Source organism: Phyllobates terribilis, unplaced genomic scaffold, assembly GCF_046119375.1.
Source record: "Phyllobates terribilis strain yellow unplaced genomic scaffold, ASM4611937v1 Scaffold_13__5_contigs__length_258822181, whole genome shotgun sequence".
In the NCBI taxonomy this organism is placed as follows: Eukaryota; Metazoa; Chordata; class Amphibia; order Anura; family Dendrobatidae; genus Phyllobates; species Phyllobates terribilis.
Window position 1 is genome coordinate 94162508 of NW_027362773.1, and position 22933 is coordinate 94185440.

The 22933-nt window shown below is 42.1% G+C and overlaps 1 protein-coding gene across 1 annotated transcript in view; it reads right to left on the reverse strand.

The window, feature by feature from the left end:
- SLC17A6 (solute carrier family 17 member 6) overlaps positions 1-22933 on the reverse strand; it is a 66421-nt gene that overhangs the window by 20940 nt on the left and 22548 nt on the right. The window contains exons 5-10 of the mRNA XM_073658218.1: positions 22678-22765; positions 22505-22591; positions 6683-6825; positions 4478-4627; positions 2353-2485; positions 645-755 (exon numbers count right to left, since the gene is read on the reverse strand). Of these exons, the coding sequence (XP_073514319.1) occupies positions 645-755; positions 2353-2485; positions 4478-4627; positions 6683-6825; positions 22505-22591; positions 22678-22765 (712 nt within the window). The remainder of the gene's footprint in view (positions 1-644; positions 756-2352; positions 2486-4477; positions 4628-6682; positions 6826-22504; positions 22592-22677; positions 22766-22933) is intronic.

Here is a 22933-nt window from a genome sequence, read left to right on the forward strand (position 1 = left end):
TGAGCTGCAGCCAAAACACTGACCATGGAAAAGAGGCGGAGAATCAGCGCTGGACCTAGGAAGGGTGAGAACTATGTGATTTTCTTACTTCACATTACAGGAAACATTTTTGGTACAAAAATTCGGGTATTTTTCAAAAATTGTAAAACCTCTTTAGGATAATTCTAAAAATCCATGAGGATAAAAAAACAAATTTGCATTTATTTGCTCCAAATCCGTCTGTAAATGCTTCATCAGAACCTGCCAGGAATATAAATCGGATGCAAATGAAACACATTTATTCCACTATTCCTCATTGAGGAGATGAAGTAAAGATGAACACTGCAGCAGGAAACAAACATTGCACCACTCCAAGGTCAAGACTAAAATCAGAAGACGTCTAAAGTGAAGTCAGACAACCAGTCCGTACATGAACTGTACCAAATTAAAGGGGTATGCCCAGATTTAGTAAAAAGGGGCTGATTTCTGTCCCTAGTAATTACACCAGTCCAGTCTACGGCTGTGCCTGATATTGCAGTATTTATGCTGAGCTGCAATATCAGACAAGAGTGGCGCAGTTTCTAGAAAAATCAGACTTTTTTTTTCTAAACTTTCAAAAACTTTCTACATTGTAAATGAAATAAGTGTCAAAATAATGTTCTCACCAGAAATGGCAAATCCACTGAAACCAACGGCAAGGACAAGGAATGATATGGCCACCCCTTTACTGTGAGAGTAGCCGACCACAAGGAGGAGAGTCGCTTCCATCCCAAAACCTGAAACATGGAGAAGACATTCTGCGGGTTAGATTGCGCTTTCTCAGCACGTGATTTCCGCACTAAGTGGTCGAGCATTATCCCTAAGGCCTCAATGATAAAACTACAACTCCCTGCACTCCCTACCAGCAGGAGGGACACATGCTGGGGACACAAATGGGGCAAGTAGAGGAAGAAGTCACCAGAGTAAGGCCCCATACACATTAGATGAAAGTTGCCGACCATCTGATGTGTACAGGACTTTCCAACCTTTCCATGGGAGATGATGTCGGGGGATAGAAGGATCGGGTGGTTAGAAATTTAATGGCTAATCCTTTTGTTTTCAGGGGAGATAAGTGGCTGCCATGGGTGTCTAGCAGCGCCTTTCTCCTTTCTCACCATTAAGAATACTTGAATGTTCAGCCAAATGTTCCTGTGTCTGGGGGAGACAGAAGTAAGAGGTTTTGGCCAGGGGTGGACATACCGCCGGTGCAACTCCACCAGGGCCTAGAGGTGGAGGGGGCCCTTGCAGGCACGGGCGTGATGCCCATAGCGGTACCCCTCGGTCAAGGAGCCTGCTGTTGCTTGACACTGGGCCTCTCACACCCCCACCCGTAATCATGTGGATACCCAGAGTCGAGTGGGGGCATTGAAAAAGGGGGCATGTCATATAAAACAACAGTTACGCTTTAACCCTGATGCAGAAACTGAACATGCAGCGAACACTGGGAGATTTCAGCTTTGAATATAAACTGTGAATGCAGCTCCCCCCCTTCCTTCTGCCTTGGACCACTGTTTTAACTCTTGCACTGCTATCACATGGCATAAGGTGAAGTGATTTCAATACAGGCCGCCATGTTGTTCTGCTGGGGATATTTTCGGACTGACTTCCTGGGGCTCCTCATAATCGTCTCCTGGATGTCTGCAACAATGAACGCGCGATGTCTATTTTTTGGTATCTTGTGTTAAACCACTTCTGCACCAAATCATGCTCATGTAAACTACATTTTAATGGAATGGGACAGTCGTGCGTTTCTGTGAATGATCCTGTGTGTACATCGGCCTCCGCCATGTTGTATGTACACAACACTACTGCCCTCTGCAGAGCAACACCTGACCGGGCGGAAGGACATGAGGGCTTTGCTCATTCCTTATACTGCTGAAAACTAAGCTCTGATTGGCTGCTTGGAAAAAAACCCCTGAGTTCTTGTTGGTTACTCTGATAACAGCTGAGCTCTGATTGGCTTCTGTGCTAAAAGCTAAACTCTGATAAAATGAAAGCAGAGCTCTGATTGGTTGCTATGGGCAACATATGGTTTTACTATGAGACCATTCTGATGAATGAGGCCCCATAAGCTCCATACTGTACAAATCACATAAAGGGAACAAGGGGCTTGATATCGTGTCCGATAGAATAATAATCAATGATATTTAGCAGAATGAAACTCTATGGTGCAGACATTAGGACACATGTCTAGTCTATATACAGTAGTAATAATAATAATAATAATAATAATAATAAATTACTCATTGATTCACATATATTAGGATTTGGATGAAATCTAATTTCAGCCATTCGGGGGCGCTATGGTTTGTTCGCAGCAGCCATGTCACTGACCTCCGCAGTTCATGATCTTCCGCACAGTGGTCGTAGAGAGAATATTTTTACTCCGTAGGTAGTCAGCGATTTGTCCCCCGATAGGCACGATAATCGTCATGACAAGATGCGGCAAAGCAGACAGCATTCCCACCTGACACAGAAAGACACTGGCATTTAGGCCATGTTCACACATTCAGTTTTTGGTCAGCCCCAGCGTCTTACCTTTATACACATAATGTAATGTAATGAATCCCTTGTTATACATGACATATATGTGCATCACATGTCGGGCGCGGATGTATGGAGCGTGCTCAGGAGCTCCACACAGGTGAAGCGCCGGCTGTGTTATACAGACCTCACCTGCCTCTGACAGCAGCCATCGGCACTATGCCGCTGTCAAATCTCTGAGAAAGGTATTCAAGTGGTGCCCATCGCCCCCTTCCCTCCGCGACGTGATCATAGGGTGTGGATGGGTTGCCAATGCCATAGCACTTGGGGGTCTGCTGTAGATCCCAAGTGCCTCCATCTTAGCACTCCTGTGAAACCCGGCCACAGGCTGAGCTTAATTGGAGACCGTAATTATCAAAGTATTGCAATATAAAGAACAAGCAATCAAACAATTACAGGGACTAAAAAATAAAGTAAAAAAGTTAAAAAATATTTATTCAAAAATATTAATACAATTAAAAATGTTAGAAAAAATTGTTATCCCCCCATGAAAGAATTACCCTTCCTTTCCCCATCCCAAAAAAAAATATTAAAAAATAAGCAAAATAGGTGTCATCAGTGCATCATGAGCCTGAAAATATAAAATTAATTACCGTAACTCATAATGTAAACGTCATAAAGAAAAAAAGATTAAAAGCACCAAAATTGCCTTTTTGGGGGAGTTAATGCACCCCCCCAAAAAAATAAATTCAATGAAAAATAATCTAAACTTCGTATATACCAAAATATTACCATTAAAAATGACAGCTAGGCACGGAAAAAAATACGGCTCCATCAAGGGAATAATTAAAAAGTTACCGGTCTCAGAAAATGGTGACCTTTTTTTAAGCCTTTAAAATAATATGAAAACTATAAAAGTTCGGTATTGCCATAATCCGATGAACCTGAAGGATCATGTTATCAGGTCTATGAAAGCTGCAGAAATCAAACAAAAAAAAAAATGATGGAAGAATTTTTTTCACCAATTCAATTTGCTTGGAATATTTTTTCCCTTTTTAAGTAAAATAGTGTCATTCAAAACTACAATTACTTATCAAGGGACATAAAAATAAAAAGTTATGGCTCTTGGAAGACGGGGAGAAAATAAAATCGCAAAAACAAAAATTGGTAGAGTCTTTAAATGGAAGCGATCATCAGAAAATGACTTATTCTTTAAATCAGGTTTTTTTTTTACATGAACTTTTTTTTTCATATCATGAATTTTGATAGAAAACAAAATTAGAAACTTTGCAATTTTCACACTGGCCACTGGGGATTTTTTTAAGACTCAAAGGTCCTGCCCTTTCAGGAAGAGTTTTCCGCAGGCGCATTATCATCAGAGACAGAATGACAATGACAGGAAAACACCTCTATACACAGCTGATAACACGGGATCCATCAATCAGAATAGGTGATGTCACAGCTTCCCTGCTCCACCTCCCTTCACAGTAACCTTTGCACATGCTCATTAGATGCTTCAACACAAAAGCTAGAATTGGAGTTTATTCATTGCTGCTAATGTACATGTGTTGTTTCCTGAAACAACAGGAAGTCAGAGTCTAAAAGCGTGAAAATCTTGCAGTATGAAAATTTCAAGAATCATTATTTTTGTTTTTTATTAAGATTGTGGAGAAAAATAACATTGCAAAAAATGAAACAAAAACAATTTAGCACAGAATCCCAATTTAAACAATAGGTCATTTTCTGATGATGACTTCTCTTTGCTAATTGGCCTGGGAATCCAATCCCCAAATGGATAGTTCACACCTGCCCATGGACAAAGTCGATCAATATGATTTTATCACTGGGCTTCCAACCACCGGATTGATTTAAAAACATTGATTATTTTGCCTGATTAATCATTGTTAACACATCACTCATAAATAAAATACCCTATAGCCGTATTCACTCCACAAAAATTTGGAAATCATTGCACCTTGCTAATCTCAAATCCAAACACCTCTTCAAAATACGCCGGCTGGCTGATGAGCAGAAGGTAGAAGGTCCAGCTCCGGCAGAAATTTGCAACTATGATTGCATAGACAGGCATCGAGGTAAAGAATTTTCTCCAAGGAGTCTTGAATTTCTGGAAGAGAAAACATCAATTGTTGATTGCATAGAAATTATTTGTTGAATTTAAGTAAGTGCACCCCCATTACAAGAATACAATCTGTTATTCAATGAGTTCACACACATAACTGGAACGAGTCCAAAACCAACAGGGATCGTCAATAATAAAAAAAAATAGTTGTAAGGATCTAAAAACATCTAAAAGAAGACTTGTCAAGTGCAATAAATATGTAATATTCTTATTTCTTACCTGATGTAAATGCCGCTGTTCTCCTGAATCCGGAGTTATTTTTCTTTTATTCCTGCGCATCTCCATTTCTGAGATATGACCCTCTCTTCCCTGAATATAAATCTATCCTTGTTACCAAGTGGGCGTGGTCCTCAACTCTTCTCTATGGGTGCCTTCTTGACAGTACGCCCCCTTGGCTAAAAAGACTAGATTTATATACAGGGATGTAGGGGACATATCTCAGGAAAACAGAGACATTTACACCAGGTATTAATATATATATATTTATGGCAAGTGACAAGTCCTCTTTAAACCGATTTGTTTTTAGGTCCAAATTCAAAGATACCATTGTAAATTCCTGCAGCTTCCACTAGGGGGAGCGTAAGTCATACTGCTTTCATATTGTATTCAATGTATACAATAAGCTTACAGGCGCCATCTAGTGGAGGCCGCAGGGAGTCAGAATTTTACCACAATATCCATGCAGGGGAATTAAAGCTCTGGGTCAGAAAAAAATAAGTTCCAACGACTTTAAAGATACATTTAAAAATAATCAACACAGAATATATTAAAAATAAAATGTTGGTCATACACATTCTTTAAGGGAGAGCAACAATTTAAAGAATAGAGAATACTGAGTAGCTATGTTATCACTCTGACACTGAGTTAGATATTATTTATTCTCCAGTCACATCAAAAGCTGTTTTACAAATTCTGTAATTTATTTGCACTCACTGACCAACAATATGACATTGGGGGCTCCATACACAAGAAGATACCTGTTGGCCGAACAATGGTTCGGTTGATGGTTAGGCCAGCAGCTATCTGGCCCCACTCGCCCATACAGACGAGCGCTGGCTCTGCTGAGTGAGCGCTCCTGTGCTTTCTACGAGAGAGTCGTTGCCAGACTTCTCTGGAGGAGGCTTGTATCACCGAGAACAAAAGTTGGGAGTCTGATATCGGACATGTCACATCCTTATCTCAGCTGAGCCCACGGGTTCAGTCAACGTTAATCTAGTGCGTCTTGGAGATCGTTAGACTGTGTATAGATATTAGTTTCCTGCTGCATGAAGAACAGACTAAAATGACTAAGTGATGAAATAAGGGAGATACGGGGCTGCCAAACCCCTCTACCATGATTATCTATAAATTCCCAAAATGCATTGGCCTCTTGCTATAGGAAGTCAGCATAATTCAGAATGTTGGATATGAATGGAGAAGAGACAAAGTATTTACATGGTTACTTGATGTTTAGGGTAAATTTTAAACTGGAAAAGGGAAAACTATTGTTGAAAAGTGGAGTTCTCCTTTAAGACTGAAAAGTTATCAATTGACCTTAAGAACAAGCCTCAACATTGAAATTGTAATGACAAGAAGGAATAGTCAGGATGTAGACATGTTACTGATCTACAATCCATGTGACCTAAATCAGCTTCCATGGCTGCAGCGTCTCCGGACTTGTCTCCATCGAGCACATCAGGGATGTCATTGGTCGGTGATTACACAGGAGCTACCAGCAGAGGATCTTGATGATTTGCCCAAGTGCATTCAGCGGCAGAACCTTCCTCAGACGACCATTAATAACCTCAGTGATATCAGCCGAGGCTGGAAGTGCCAGGAATTCTGCACATGGCTCATACTCCAGACTGAAGAAATCCAGATTTTTCAAAAATTTAGATTTCTATTTTTCATCATTTGCAGATCAGTAACGTCTCCATCTTGTGATTTCTAGAATTCCACGACTTTTCCTTCTTGGTGTTGCAATTTCAATGTTGCGAGTATATTGAAAACCCTCCAGTAGGACACAGACACAATGACAATATATGCAGGTAAATGACTTACTTCCATGGCACCCATAAGGTTGGCAGACTCGCCAATGCTCTCTTCAATATAAGTGCGCTCCTCGTCTGTGATGGTTGGGTGCTTGGCTGGGCTCTCGTAGGACACCAGGATCCAGAAGAGGTACCAGACTAGACCAAAGCTACCTACATAGAAGGGCCGACAATTAATAAATGTGACCCCAGGGTAATTTACTGCCATTCTCTTATATCCCGTATATCCTTCATCTTGGGTTTGGTGACGACCAAAAAGAAGCAGAAGACATTACACCGCAGCCCCTCATTCCTAAACTTCCAGAAATCTAATGTTATCTAGTTTCACGTAAAATATGATGATAACCCTATACAAAAACACAAACCCAGGACTTATATGTCTTACTATTATTTGTGAGCCAACTTAGGCATTCATATGGTCCACACCAAATCCAGGACAAATATGATCATTCCGAAGCTCAGGACCAGTAAAATGCTGGATTACATATACTTTTGGAGCATTTTTTTTAATAAAAAGGGTGGTCGAAACTTGCCTAGGAAACTGGCAACAATTGAGGTGGCCGGTAACCTTAGGAACAAGCAGAACTCCATAGATTTAAGAATCCCTCCCAAATTCAAAATAGTGAGTTTTTTTTTAAATAGGACATAAATTATAAACTTAATTGTTTATACAAGCTCTTCCCAATTTTACCTTATTATTAAGATGAGGAAAAACCCTTTAAATGCAGGTATTATGGGCTTAGTCATTTTTTTTACTATTGGGATTTATTAAAAATGTGAAGTGTCAAAAAATTGCTCCAAAATGTCCATATGGTTTTAAAATTTGTATTTGAATAGATATGAGATAGCTGCAGTAGATAAATAGATATCTGCACTTCTTAAAGGTTAATGTCTAGCTCAAATAATGTTTTATCAATGTGTTTATAAAAAGTTATATACAGTGGAGGAAATAAGTATTTGATCCCTTGCTGTTTTTGTAAGTTTGCACACTGACAAAGACATGAACAGTCTATAATTTTAAGGGTAGGTTAATTTTAACATTGAGAGATAGAATATCCAAAAAAAATCAAGAAAATCACATTGTATAAATTAGATTTTTTTTTTTTGCATTTTGCAGTGAGAAATAAGTATTTGATCCCCTACAAACCATTATGAGTTCTGGCTCCTACAGACCAGTTAGACGCTCCTAATCAACTCGTTACCTGCATTACAGACAGCTGTCTTACATAGTCACCTGTATAAAAGACTCCCGTCCACAGACTCAATTAATCAGTCAGACGCTAACCTCTAAACATGGGCAAGACCAAAGAGCTTTCTAAGGATGTCAGGGACAAGATCATAGACCTGCACAAAGCTGGAATAGCTACAAAACCATAAGTAAGATGCTGGGTGAGAAGGAGACTACTGTTGGTGCAATAGTAAGAAATACAAAATGACTGTCAATCGACATCGATCTGGGGCACCATGCAAAATCTCACCTCGTGGGGTATCCTTGATCATGAGGAAGGTGAGAGATCAGCCTAAAACTACACGGGGGGACCTTGTTAATGATCTCAAGGCAGCTGGGACCACAGTCACCAAGAAAACCATTGGTAACACATTACGCCTTAAAGGTTTAAACTCCTGCAGTGTCCTCAGGGTCGCCCTGCTAATGAAGGCACATGTGCAGGCCCATAGGAAGTTTGCCAATGAACACCTGGATGATTCTGTGAGTTATCAGGAGAAGGTACTGTGGTCAGATGAGACAAAAATTTAGCTCTTTGGCATTAACTCAACTTGCCATGTTTGGAGGAAGAAGAAGGATGAGTACAACCCCAAGAACATCGTCCCAACCGTGAAGCATTGTGGGGGAAACATTATACTTTGGGGGTGCTTTTCTGCATAGGGGACATGACGACTGCACTGTACTGAAGGGAAGATGGATGGGGTCATGTATCGTGAGATTTTGGCCAACAACCTCCTTCCCTCAGTAAGAGCATTGAAGATGAGTCGTGGCTGGGTCTTCCAGCAAGACAATGACTCAAAACATACAGCCAAGGCAACAAAGGAGTGGCTCAAAAAGAAGCACAGTAAGGTCATGGAGTGGCCTAGCCAGTCTCCAGACCTTAATCCCATAGAAAACTTATAGAGGGAGTTGAAGGTCTGAGTTGCCAAGTGACAGCCTCAAAATCTTAATGATTTAGAGATGATCTGCAAAGAGGAGTGGACCAAAACTCCTCCTGACATGTGCGCAAACCTCATCATCAACCAAAAAACCTCTGACTGCTGTGCTTGCCAACAAGGGTTTTGCCACCAAGTATAAAGTGTTGTTTGCCAGAGGAATCAAATACTTATTTCTCACTGCAAAATGCAAAATAATTATCTAATTTATACAATGTGATTTTCTTGATTTTTTTGGATATTCTATCTTTCAATGTTAAAATTAACCTACCCTTAAAATTATAGACTGTTCATGTCTTTGTCAGTGGGTAAACTTACAAAAACAGCAAGGGATCAAATACTTATTTCTCCCCATGTAACTTTAAAAAGTATACTTCAACCAGTCAGATACCACAATTGTCAGGCAAGAAGAAGTTTCCTGGCACGTGACCAGAGCCAGCTGTGAGGGAGGCTGGCTAAATGATCATTGCAATAGCCAAGCCAGCCCCCTTCACACAGCCTCATACCAGCATAAAAAACTGTCTCCTGTATTGGGCAGAGGACCAAAATGGGACTGACAAACTGGAGGGGATGTCTGATGATTGAACCATTTGGTATAATTAAAAAAAAAAAAAAAGATATTGATTTTCCTATATTTACTACATGTTAAGCAATGGTGTTCTGCCAATGGCAGCAGTCAACTTGACTGCTATGGACACACTCCCCCCCATCACACTCTCAACTTTTTCGTCATTCTGGATGCAGATACAGGTGAAAACAATTATGGGAGAGAAAGCCATCAGCTGACGCTGCCTCTCCCATCATTCTACCTCAGCATCTAAGCTGTGACATCACCACAGCGCATCCTCTATGCCGAGCAGTGTAGAGGGTCAGAAGACGCTGAGGAGACCGGAGCAGCAGGGGAACAGGGAGAGGTGCGTATTTGTTTATTTTTAAGTATGGAGCAATATGTGGGGCCCATTATTCTGAATAGAGCAATATATGAGGCCATTATACTGTATGGAGGACTATGTGGGGTCATTATACTGTATGGAGCACTATGTGGGGCCATTATACTGTATGGAGGACTATATGGGGCCATTATTCTGTATGGAGGACTATGTGGGGCCATTATACTGTATGGAGCACTATGTGGGGCCATTATACTGTATGGCGCACTATGTGGGGCAAATTATACTGTATGGAGCACTATATGGGGCCATTTTACTGTATGGAGCACTATGTGGGCCATTATTCTGTATGGAGGACTATGTGGGGCCATAATACTGTATGGAGGACTATGTGGGGCCATTATACTGTATGGAGCACTATGTGGGAACATTATACCGTATGGCACACTATGTGGGGCAAATTATACTGTATGGAGCACTATATGGGGCCATTTTACTGTATGGAGCACTATGTGGGGCCATTATACCGTACAGTGCACTATGTGGGGCAAATTATACTGTATGGAGCACTATATGGGGCCATTTTACTGTATGGAGCACTATGTGTGGCCATTATACTGTATGGAGGATTATGTGGGGCCATTATTCTGTATGGAGGACTATTTAGGGCCATTATACTGTATGGAGCACTATGTGGGTCAGTTAATCTGTATGGAGCACTATGTGGGGCCATTATACTGTATGGACGACTATGTGGGGCCCATTATTCTGTATGGAGCACTATGTGGGGCCCATTATTCTGTATGGAGCACTATGTGGGGCTATTATTCTGTATGGAGGACTATGTGGGGCCCATTATTCTTTATGGAGGACTATGTGGGGCCTATTATTCTGAATGGAGGACTATGTGAGGTTCATTATTCTGTATGGAGGACTATGTGGGGCCCATTATTCTGTATGGAGCACTATGTAGGGCCCATTATTCAGTATGGAGAACTTTATGGGGCCCATTATACTGTATGGAGGATTATGTGGGGCCATTATTCTGTATGGAGCACTATGTGTGGCCATTATACTGTATGGACGACTATGTGGGGCCCATTATTCTGTATGGATCACTATGTGGGGCCCATTATTCTGTATGGAGCACTATGTGGGGCTATTATTCTGTATGGAGGACTATGTGGGGCCCATTATTCTGTATGGAGGACTATGTGGGGCCCATTATTCTGTATGGAGCACTATGTAGGGCCCATTATTCTGTATGGAGAACTTTATGGGGCCCATTATACAGTATGGAGGACTATGTGGGGCCATTATTCTGTATGTAGGACTATGTGGGGCCCATTATACTGTATGGAGGACTATGTGGGGCCCATTATACTGTATGGAGGACTATGTGGTGCCCATTATACTGTATGGAGGACTATGTGGCGCACATTATTCTGTATGGAGGACTATTTAGGGCCATTATACTGTATGGAGCACTATGTGGGGCCCATTATTCTGTATGTAGGACTATGTGGGGCCATTATTCTGTATTTAGGACTATGTGGGGCCCATTATACTGTATGGAGGACTATGTGGGGCCCATTATACTGTATGGAGGACTATGTGGTGCCCATTATACTTTATGGCGCACTATGTGGGGCAAATTATACTGTATGGAGCACTATATGGGGCCATTTTACTGTATGGAGCACTATGTGGGCCATTATTCTGTATGGAGGACTATGTGGGGCCATAATACTGTATGGAGGACTATGTCGGGCCATTATACTGTATGGAGCACTATGTGGGACTATTATACCGTATGGCGCACTATGTGGGGCAAATTATACTGTATGGAGCACTATATGGGGCCATTTTACTGTATGGAGCACTATGTGGGGCCATTATACCGTATAGTGCACTATGTGGGACAAATTATACTGTATGGAGCACTATATGGGACCATTTTACTGTATGGAGCACTATGTGTGGCCATTATACTGTAAGGAGGATTATGTGGGGCCATTATTCTGTATGGAGCACTATGTGTGGCCATTATACTGTATGGACGACTATGTGGGGCCCATTATTCTGTATGGAGCACTATGTGGGGCCCATTATTCTGTATGGAGCACTATGTGGGGCTATTATTCTGTATGGAGGACTATGTGGGGCCCATTATTCTGTATGGAGGACTATGTGGGGCCTATTATTCTGAATGGAGGACTATGTGAGGTTCATTATTCTGTATGGAGGACTATGTGGGGCCCATTATTCTGTATGGAGCACTATGTAGGGCCCATTATTCTGTATGGAGAACTTTATGGGGCCCATTATACTGTATGGAGGACTGTGTGGGGCCATTATTCTGTATGTAGGACTATGTGGGGCCCATTATACTGTATGGAGGACTATGTGGGGCCCATTATACTGTATGGAGGACTATGTGGTGCCCATTATTCTGTATGGAGGACTATGTGGCGCACATTATCCTATATGGAGGACTATTTAGGGCCATTATACTGTATGGAGCACTATGTGGGTCAGTTAATCTGTATGGAGCACTATGTGGGGCCATTATACTGTATGGAGGACTATGTGGGACCATTATACTGTATGGAGCACTATGTGGGGCCATTATATTGTATGGAGGACTATGTGGGGCAAATTATACTGTATATGTGGGGCCCATTATACTGTATGGAGCACTATATGGGGCCCATTATGGAGGACTATGTGGTGCTCATGATACTGTATGGAGGACGAGATAGGAGGATATTGACTTTGTAAAGGCTGCAAAGTCATGAGATATGCTCTTCTGTGCCCCCGCCGAATATGAAGGGGTTTTTTTTTTGGGGGGGGGGGGCAAAATAGAACTTCTGGTATGGGGCCCCATGATTTTTTTGTATGCCCCTGATGTTAAGTTTAGTTTTTGCCTGTTAAGCACACAATTATTCAAATGATCTGTTCATTGTTAACTCAGTCTATTCCTTTAACATATAAATAGCTGGTGATGATCAAAGTGCTGAAAAGAGGGGTCAGCAGCAGCAGCAGCATAGACAGTCCAGAGACACAAAAGAACAAATGATGTAATAATAAGAGAAAACTCCAAAAGAGGTGATAGTTATGTTACATACTAGATGTTACAATTCCTAACTCTGTGCCGAAAATAGAGATAAGGGACCCATGAGAATTGAGCATTGGATTGAGGAGGTGAATGATATGTGATCATGTTTTATAGATATTCTTCCACTAGCTCCATTTCTAACTCTGAATTAATCAGGAGTTCGGAGACATAAGTAACCTCAAATACAAAATCTACCTTTATTCAAGAAAGGACTCCTAACAATTAGTCCTTTATGGCAGCCTCCGGGGGTTGAGCTGCAGACCCCTGTATTTCATACTGTTCTGTGTTTGACAGCATCTGACAAATATACTGGGATTTTAATCACCTAGAACAGAATGTCCCTCAATACAAGTCTCCTAATTGGTTTCCGGGATATGTGTTGCTGTTTTTATTCCAGGAAGGCTGCTTATTAAACCACCTAGGCCAGAACTGGAAACGTTTGCAGCTACAATTGCGTTATTTTTTCATGCAATGTATCCTGTGGTCAGTAATTAAGATCTGTCCTACTAATCTCACTGCTGGGAGGACTGAATGGACATCTTGTCTTTGTTGCAAAGTCATAAGAAATCAGGGGTTGTCCAGGGATGAGACCAAGATGGTCACTTCCTTCCAGATATAGCTCCTCGCCTGTTCACAGGTTGCCTGTGGTATTGCAGCTCAGCACCATTCACTTTAATAGGTGCAATACCGGACACAGTCCATGTACAGGTGAGGCGCTATTTCTGAAAGTTGTTTTTTTTCTACTCCTTGAAAACTCCTCTATTAAGGAGGATATCAAATGGAAATCCATCTCATATGATGTCACTAAACTTTTTTAGACTTCTAAATAGTAGGTCAGCCTGTACCACTACGTAACCAGGTTCTACCATTAGAAAAAGCTGGGTGACATCCCCTATTTAACCTATGATGGTGTTCTTACAGCTGTCACCCAGCTCTTCAAAAAGGGGTTAATTAAATGGTTGTGGTACTTTCAAACAGCTTGATCTCATTTAATAGATGATGTGATAAATAGACAATCTGAAAATCATTTTATTTATAAATTATGCTGTATCCCCCAAAAAATCACTTCAAAGAGCCTTGTACTAGGTGTCTTCTTTTTGTGTAACTCGCTGTTCACTGCCTGTTGTCAAATATAATCTGTCTCTAACAGCAGAGACTACGAGATGGATTACAGGATGGGAGGGTGGGTCTTTATCTCTCAGCGGGAAGCGGGGGCGGATCTTTATTCCTCTACAATCAGCGGGGGCGGATCTTTATTCCTCTACAGTAACTGGGGGTGGGTCTTTATCTCTATACAGTAAGCGGTGGTTGGTCTTTATCTCTATATAGTAATCAGGGGTATGTCTTTATCTCTATACAGTAAGTGGGGTGGGTCTTTATCTCTATACAGTAAGTGGTGGTTGGTCTTTATCTCTATATAGTAATCAGGGGTATGTCTTTATCTCTATACAGTAAGTGGGGATGGGTCTTTATCTCTATACAGTAAGTGGTGGTTGGTCTTTATCTCTATATAGTAATCAGGGGTATGTCTTTATCTCTATACAGTAAGTGGGGGTGGGTCTTTATCTCTATACAGTAAGTGGGGTGGGTCTTTATCTCTTTACAGTAATCAGGGGTAGGTTTTTATCTCTATAGAGTAAGTGGGGGTGGGTCTTTATCTCTATACAGTAATCAGGAGTTGTTATGTTCTGCTACCAGAGCTAAGGAAAGAGAGGAGATCTATCCCTACGATAGAACTCAGCTGAATCCCTACGATGTAACAGGGAACCTGATCCTGCGATCAGACCTGCTAAAGTCCTAAGCTAGTCTGTACGGAGACCTATAGATGTGGGGAAGGAATCCCTACAAGTACTAAGGACTGGGAGGAATATGGGACACCTCCTAACAGAAATAGTAGCAGACAGACGAACAAACAAAATATAAAGAACATAGAGGTCCGTAGACCAAGCAAACTAACAGAGTAAGATACAGAGCACAGGCTAGCTAGAAAGTAGTTATACAATGAAGTCCAGCAAAGCCAGAAGGGCGGAGCAGGCTTAAATAGGCCAACAAGGTCATGTGACCAGCAAAGGAAAAAAAACCTAAGAGCAAGGTTCTAACAGTACCCCCCCTTCTAAGAGGATCCTCCGGATCCCCTAGGACCAGGCTTATCAGGAAATCTCCTGTGAAACGCTCTGATAAGTCTGGACGCGGAAACATCATCCAACCTCACCCAAGAGTTATCCTCGGGTCCGAAACCTTTCCAGGCCACAAGATACTGCAAACTACCTCTATACAGTCTAGAGTTAAGGATGCGAGAAATTTCATATTCCCCGTCCTCCACCACCGGAGGAACAGAGGCAGAGGCGTCACAATCCGATACAACAGCTTTTTTCAACAGAGAGACATGAAATACCGGATTAATTCTCCAGGAGGTAGGAACCTCCAACCTAACAGCAGATTGGTTGACAACCTGAAGCACCTTAAAGGGCCCTACAAAGTTGGGACCCAATTTCTTAGAAGGAATCCTCAACCGCAGATTCCTAGAGGACAACCAAACCATGTCACCAACAGCGAACAAAACCTCCTGTCGTTTCCTATCAAAGTAGTCCTTAGATTTTCTGTTGGCCTCCTGAAGATTACCACGCACATCCGTCCAAACTCTCTCCAAATCACCGGAAAAATTCTCCTCCTCAGGCACGGCAGATCCCAACTTGGAGAACGACCCAAACGACGGATGTCTCCCAGAACAACAAAAAAAAGGCGAACAACCAGCAGAAGAAGATGTATGATTGTTCAGAGCAAATTCAGCAAGTGGCAGAAACTCAGACCACCCCTCTTGATTGTCTGCCACAAAACAACGCAAGAACTGCTCAACATCCTGGTTTTTCCTTTCTGTCTGGCCATTAGATTCAGGATGATATCCGGACGAGAACGATAAATGAACTCCCAACCTGTCACAAAAGGCACGCCAAAAACGAGCCACGAACTGAGGACCCCTATCAGAAACAATGTCAGTAGGAGCGCCATGAAGTCTGACAATTTCCTTGACAAAGGCCTTAGCGAGAGTTTTAGCGCAGGGTAGTTTGACAAAGGGAACCAAGTGACACATCTTGCTAAAACGGTCCACGACCACCCAGATGACAGTAAAACCCTCAGAGGGGGGAAGGTCAGTTATAAAGTCCATAGCCAAATGTGTCCAAGGAGCACTGGGAACCTCCAAAGGACAAAGCAACCCCGCAGCAGGAGTATGTGAGGACTTAGATCTAGCACATATAGTACATTGACGCACCCACTTAATGACTTCCTTCTGCCATCCAGGCCACCAAAAACTGCGACCCACCAGTCTCTTGGTCTCAGAGATTCCGGGATGACCTGCCAACCGAGATTCGTGACACTCAACAAATAAATCTCTCCTAAAGGTCCCAGGCACAAACAACCTCCCATGGGGAGTGTTAGATGGGGCATTCTCCTGTGCTTTAAGAATCTCATCTTCCAAAACGGAGTCCAAAGCAGCTATCACAACACCTTCTTGTAAAATGTTCTCCTCTTTCTCAGCACCGACTATGGGAGAAAAACTGCGAGACAAGGCATCCGCCTTAACATTCTTAGTACCAGGGATGTAAGTAACGGAGAAATTAAACCGCGAGAAAAACAGTGCCCACCTAGCCTGACGGACATTCAGGCGCTTGGCAGCATCAAGATATATCAGATTTTTATGATCCGTAAGAACCTGAACAGGAAATTCCGCACCTTCCAAGAAGTGACGCCAGTGTTCAAATGCGAGTTTAATAGCCAATAATTCCCGATTACCAATATCGTAATTCAGTTCAGTCTCCGAAATTTTTTTTGAAAAAAAGGCACAGGGATGTAATCCATCCCCGTTATCCTGAGACAATACTGCGCCAACCCCCACAGAGGAAGCATCCACCTCAACCAAAAACGGCTTAGTCACATCAGGCTGCATAAGGATGGGAGCAGAGGTGAACCTCTCCTTGAGATACACAAAAGCTTCAATGGCCTCAGAAGACCACTGAACCGCATCAGCACCTTTCCTGGTGAGATCGGTCAGAGGTTTGACAATACTAGAAAAATTTTTTATGAATTTTCTGTAATAATTGGCGAAACCTAAAAACCTCTGTATCGATTTCAAACCAATAGGCCTAGGCCATTCCTGTACAGCTTGAACTTTAACCGGGTCCATCTCAAAACCTTCGCTGGAGATAATGTAACCCAAAAAACTAATTCTCTGTACAGCGAACTCACATTTCTCCAGCTTAGCAAAAAGCGAATTGTCCATTAACAACTGTAATACCTCACGTACGCTCCGCCAATGAGACTCCAGATCCGGCGAATAAATCAAAATGTCATCCAAATACACAACCACATTTTTGCCGATCAAAGGTCTCAGGATGTCATTAATAAGATTCTGAAAAAATGCAGGAGCATTAGTAAGACCAAAAGGCATAACCAGATTCTCAAAATGACCCACAGGAGTGTTAAAAGCAGTCTTCCATTCATCACCTTCCTTCATGCGCAACAGATTGTATGCCCCCTTAAGGTCAATTTTAGAGAACCACTTGGCCCCCATTAACTGGTTAAACAGATCAGGAATCAATGGCAGTGGGTAAGGATTGCGTACAGTAATTTTGTTAATCTCACGAAAATCCAGACAAGGACGTAAACCGCCGTCCTTTTTTTTTACAAAAAAAAATCCAACCGCCACAGGAGACTTAGAGGGCCTAATGTGACCGGCGGCCAAACTTGTCTGTATGTATTCCTCCAAAGCCTTCCTCTCAGGAATAGTAAGGTTAAATAAACGACTTTTAGGAAGAGTCGCTCCAGGGACAAATTCAATAGAACAATCATAGTCTCTATGGGGAGGCAAAACCTGCGATTCCTTCTCAGAAAAAACTCTCCAAAAATCCTGAATAGGAACAGGCAATTCTCCCCTATCCAAAGCTGCAATACGCCCGTTACAACACTTGTCATAACATTTATGGCTCCAGGATTTAATTTCATTGGTAGACCAATCCAGTACAGGATTGTGAAATTTTAACCAGGGCAATCCCAATATTACTGGAGAAGGCAAGTTATTCAAAACTACCAAATCCAATTTCTCATGGTGAACACCATTAATAGTGAGAGGAAATTCACAGACCTTGAGAGTAATATTCTTCAAAGGGGAACCATCCACAGAAACCACAGCAATGGGGGATGATAAAGGTTCGGGTTTTAAATTGAGTCTTTCCAAGAATTCCCCATCAATTACATTCAGAGTAGACCCACAATCAACAAACACCCGAAATTCCATTAATTTTTCCTGAGCAATCGTGGAAGCAGCTAAAAATACACCCTTGGAATTTAAACAGGCAATACGGGCATGACTGACCATTTTTTTTTCTTTCTTCATACGAAGCTCACAGCCTTTAATCAAATGACCAGATTTTCCACAATAGAAACACAAGCCTTCAGAAAATCGACTGTCTTTTTCTTGAGAGCGAGGTGCCACCGATCCAATCTCCATCGGTTCACCACTGTTAGTACACACATTCTCATAACCAGAAACTGACATAGCAGAGGATTTGCTCTCATTAACCCTTGCACGCAGTCTCCTATCCACCCGTATAGCTAATTGCATAGCCTGTTGCAAATCTTCAGGTGTAGGATAAGCAATTAGCAGGTCTTTAACCCTTTCACTGAGCCCAGCAAGAAATAGACTTTTCAGAGCAGAATCGTTCCACCCTATTTGAGTAGACCAACGACGGAAATGAGTACAATATTTTTCCACATTACCTGATCCCTGTTTCAAACGTCTCAACTCAGTCTCAGCTGATGCAACACGGTCAGGATCATCATATAATAGCCCCAAAGCAGAAAAAAAACTATCCACTAATCTGAAGCATGTATCACTAGGTTGCAAAGAAAAGGCCCACTCCTGAGGCTCTTTGCGCAAAAGTGACATTATGAACCCTATGCGCTGGGATTCATCCCCAGAGGACTTGGGTCTCAAACGAAAATACAATAAGCAAGCATTTTTAAATGAAAAAAATTCTCGATGTTCACCAAAAAATAAATCCGGCAAACATACCTTAGGCTCCAAGAAATGTGCTCCAGGACAGTTACTCACGTGCTGACGGAGCTCGGCCACCTCCAGAGAGAGTCCCTGCAGGCGATTAGCCAAATCCTGAACCGACACCATGATGGAACAGAAAAATCTTTCCTTAGAGAATTTGCAGGCTGGACTTACTGTTATGTTCTGCTACCAGAGCTAAGGAAAGAGAGGAGATCTGTCCCTACGATAGAACTCAGCTGAATCCCTACGATGTAACAGGGAACCTGATCCTGCGATCAGACCTGCTAAAGTCCTAAGCTAGTCTGTACGGAGACCTATAGATGTGGGGAAGGAATCCCTACAAGTACTAAGGACTGGGAGGAATATGGGACACCTCCTAACAGAAATAGTAGCAGACAGACGAACAAACAAAATATAAAGAACATAGAGGTCCGTAGACCAAGCAAACTAACAGAGTAAGATACAGAGCACAGGCTAGCTAGAAAGTAGTTATACAATGAAGTCCAGCAAAGCCAGAAGGGCGGAGCAGGCTTAAATAGGCCAACAAGGTCATGTGACCAGCAAAGGAAAAAAAACCTAAGAGCAAGGTTCTAACAGGAGTGAATCTTTATCTCTATATAGTAATCAGGGGTATGTCTTTATCTCTATTCAGTAAGTGGGGGTGGATCTTTATCTCTGTACAGTAAGTAGGGGTGGGTCTTTATCTCTATTCAGTAAGTGGGGGTGGATCTTTATCTCTGTACAGTAAGTGGGGGTGGGTCTTTATCTCTGTACAGTAAGTGGGGATGGGTCTTTATCTCTGTACAGTAAGTGGGGGTGGGTCTTTATCTCTATAGAGTAAGTGGGGATGGGTCTTTATCTCTGTACAGTAAGTGGGGGTGGGTCTTTATCTCTATAGAGTAAGTGGGGGTGGGTCTTTATCTCTATACAGTAATCAGGGGTAGGTCTTTATCTCTATACAGTACGTAGGGGTGGGTCTTTATCTCTATACAGTAAGTGGGGGTGGGTCTTTATCTCTGTACAGTAAGTGGTGGTTGGTCTTTATCTCTATACAGTAATCAGGGATATGTTTTTGTCTCTATACAGTAAGTGGGGGTGGGTCTTTATCTCGGGGTATGTTTTTGTCTCTATACAGTAAGTGGGGGTGGGTCTTTATCTCTGTACAGTAAGTGGGGATGGGTCTTTATCTTTATACAGTAATCAGGGGTAGGTCTTTATCTCTATACAGTAGATAGGGGTGGGTCTTTATCTCTATACAGTAGGTAGGGGTGGGTCTTTATCTCTATACAGTAAGTGGGGATGAGTCTTTATCTCTGTACAGTAAGTGGGGGTGGGTCTTTATCTCTGTACAGTAAGTGGGGGTGGGTCTTTATCTCTATACAGTAAGTAGGGGTGGGTCTTTATCTCTATACAGTAGGTAGGGGTGGGTCTTTATCTCTATACAGTAAGTGGGGATGGGTCTTTATCTCTGTACAGTAAGTGGGGATGGGTCTTTATCTCTGTACAGTAAGTGGGGGTGGGTCTTTATCTCTATACAGTAAGTGGGGATGGGTCTTTATCTCTGTACAGTAAGTGGGGGTGGGTCTTTATCTCTGTACAGTAAGTGGGGGTGGGTCTTTATCTCTATACAGTAAGTAGGGGTGGGTCTTTATCTCTATACAGTAGGTAGGGGTGGGTCTTTATCTCTATACAGTAAGTGGGGATGGGTCTTTATCTCTGTACAGTAAGTGGGGGTGGGTCTTTATCTCTATACAGTAAGTGGGGATGGGTCTTTATCTCTGTACAGTAAGTGGGGGTGGGTCTTTATCTCTGTACAGTAAGTGGGGGTGGGTCTTTATCTCTATACAGTACGTAGGGGTGGGTCTTTATCTCTATACAGTAGGTAGGGGTGGGTCTTTCTCTCTATACAGTAAGTGGGGATGGGTCTTTATCTCTATACAGTAAGTAGGGGTGGGTCTTTATCTCTTTACAGTAAGTGGGGATGGGTCTTTATCTCTATACAATAAGTGGGGATGGGTCTTTATCTCTATACAGTAAGTGGGGATGGGTCATCATCTCTGTACAGTAAGTGGGGGTGGGTCTTTATCTCTGTACAGTAAGTGGGGGTAGGTCTTTATCTCTATACAGTAAGTAGGGGTGGGTCTTTATCTCTATACAGTAAGTGGGGATGGGTCTTTATCTCTGTACAGTAAGTGGGGGTGGGTCTTTATCTCTATACAGTAAGTGGGGGTGGGTCTTTATCTCTGTACAGTAAGTGGGGATGGGTCTTTATCTCTATACAGTAAGTGGGGGTGGGTCTTTATCTCTGTACAGTAAGTGGGGGTGGGTCTTTATCTCTATACAGTAAGTGGGGATGGGTCTTTATCTCTGTACAGTAAGTGGGGTGGGTCTTTATCTCTGTACAGTAAGTGGGGATGGGTCTTTATCTCTATACAGTAAGTGGGGATGGGTCTTTATCTCTATACAGTAAGTGGGGTGGGTCTTTATCTCTGTACAGTAAGTGGGGTGGGTCTTTATCTCTGTACAGTAAGTGGGGATGAGTCTTTATCTCTATACAGTAAGTAGGGGTGGGTCTTTATCTCTATACAATAAGTGGGGATGGGTCTTTATCTCTATACAGTAAGTGGGGATGGGTCTTCATCTCTGTACAGTAAGTGGGGGTGGGTCTTTATCTCTGTACAGTAAGTGGGGGTGGGTCTTTATCTCTGTACAGTAAGTGGGGGTGGGTCTTTATCTCTGTACAGTAAGTGGGGGTGGGTCTTTATCTCTATACAGTAAGTAGGGGTGGGTCTTTATCTCTCTGCAGGAAGTCGGGGTGCGTCTTTGTCTCTCTACAGCAGGTGGGGGAGGGTATTTATCTATAGAAATAAATACCGCCCTCCACCTCCTGCAGAGAGACAAAGACCCACTCCCAGTGATAAACAGGTAGGCCTTCATCACTTTTATGTCTTCACAGTAAGTAAGGATGGATATTTGTCCCTTCGTACAGAAATGTGGGTGCAAATCTTTGTCTCTCTGTTTCTGGTTGACAAACTGTATAATGTGCATAACAGAGGTGGGCTTTATGTTAAGGGTAGAGAAAACATTGGATAATGATAAGAGCCATGCATGCTGGAAAATGAGGGAAAGAAAGTTCCAGCACCTATAGTCCTGTCTGAATGCTGATGAATAGGAACCACCCACTCAAAAAGAAATTACAGAGCTTCATAATCAAGACAGTTCCTAGACATATTAGACTGGTATGTACCCAAAAGCATCGTTAACACGTTGTGAGGGATGAGGCCATGCTTTCTACAGGTTTTGTGTGAAAGGACAAAAATACTTTATAATGACAAAAGATGATGCCACAAGGATTATGTTTGTGCAGAAGCACTTTTTTAACATTGGAACAATCTAACCCTATATCTGGCCACCTTTCGATTTTGCAATTAGCTATAAGAAAAACTAGCCTGTAGTAAACTGTGCAATGGGCAACATATAATGACTGGTAGAGAGAGGGTTAAGTCTGCAGGAACATGAGTGATCTGCATGGACCAATGTGGGTATAAATCTCATCAGGCTTCATGTTCTTATCACTGTACATAAAACACATAGTATGCACAGACTTACCATACACATAGAAAACAGACGACCATCCTGTATATTGCACTAAAATCCCAGCTAGAGGCATAGCGATCACTGCTCCCGCATAGGACCCTGGTGAGAGAAAGCAGAAGCATAATACAGGCGCCCATGAAAGGAAGCAAATTACAAGAACGCCTTATAATTGGTTAAGTATTTACCACAAAAGGAGGTGGTCGCCAGACGACTTCTTTCTAGCGGAGGGGCCCACTTACTCCATATTCCATGGCAGGCGGGGTAGGTGACACCCTGGAACGGTTACACAAAGATACTGATAGCAATTTATACTATATATATATATATATATATATATATGTATATATATATATATATATATATATATATATATATATATACATATATCTATCTATATATATATAATGTAGTGTAATAAAATATATTCAATATATCTTATAA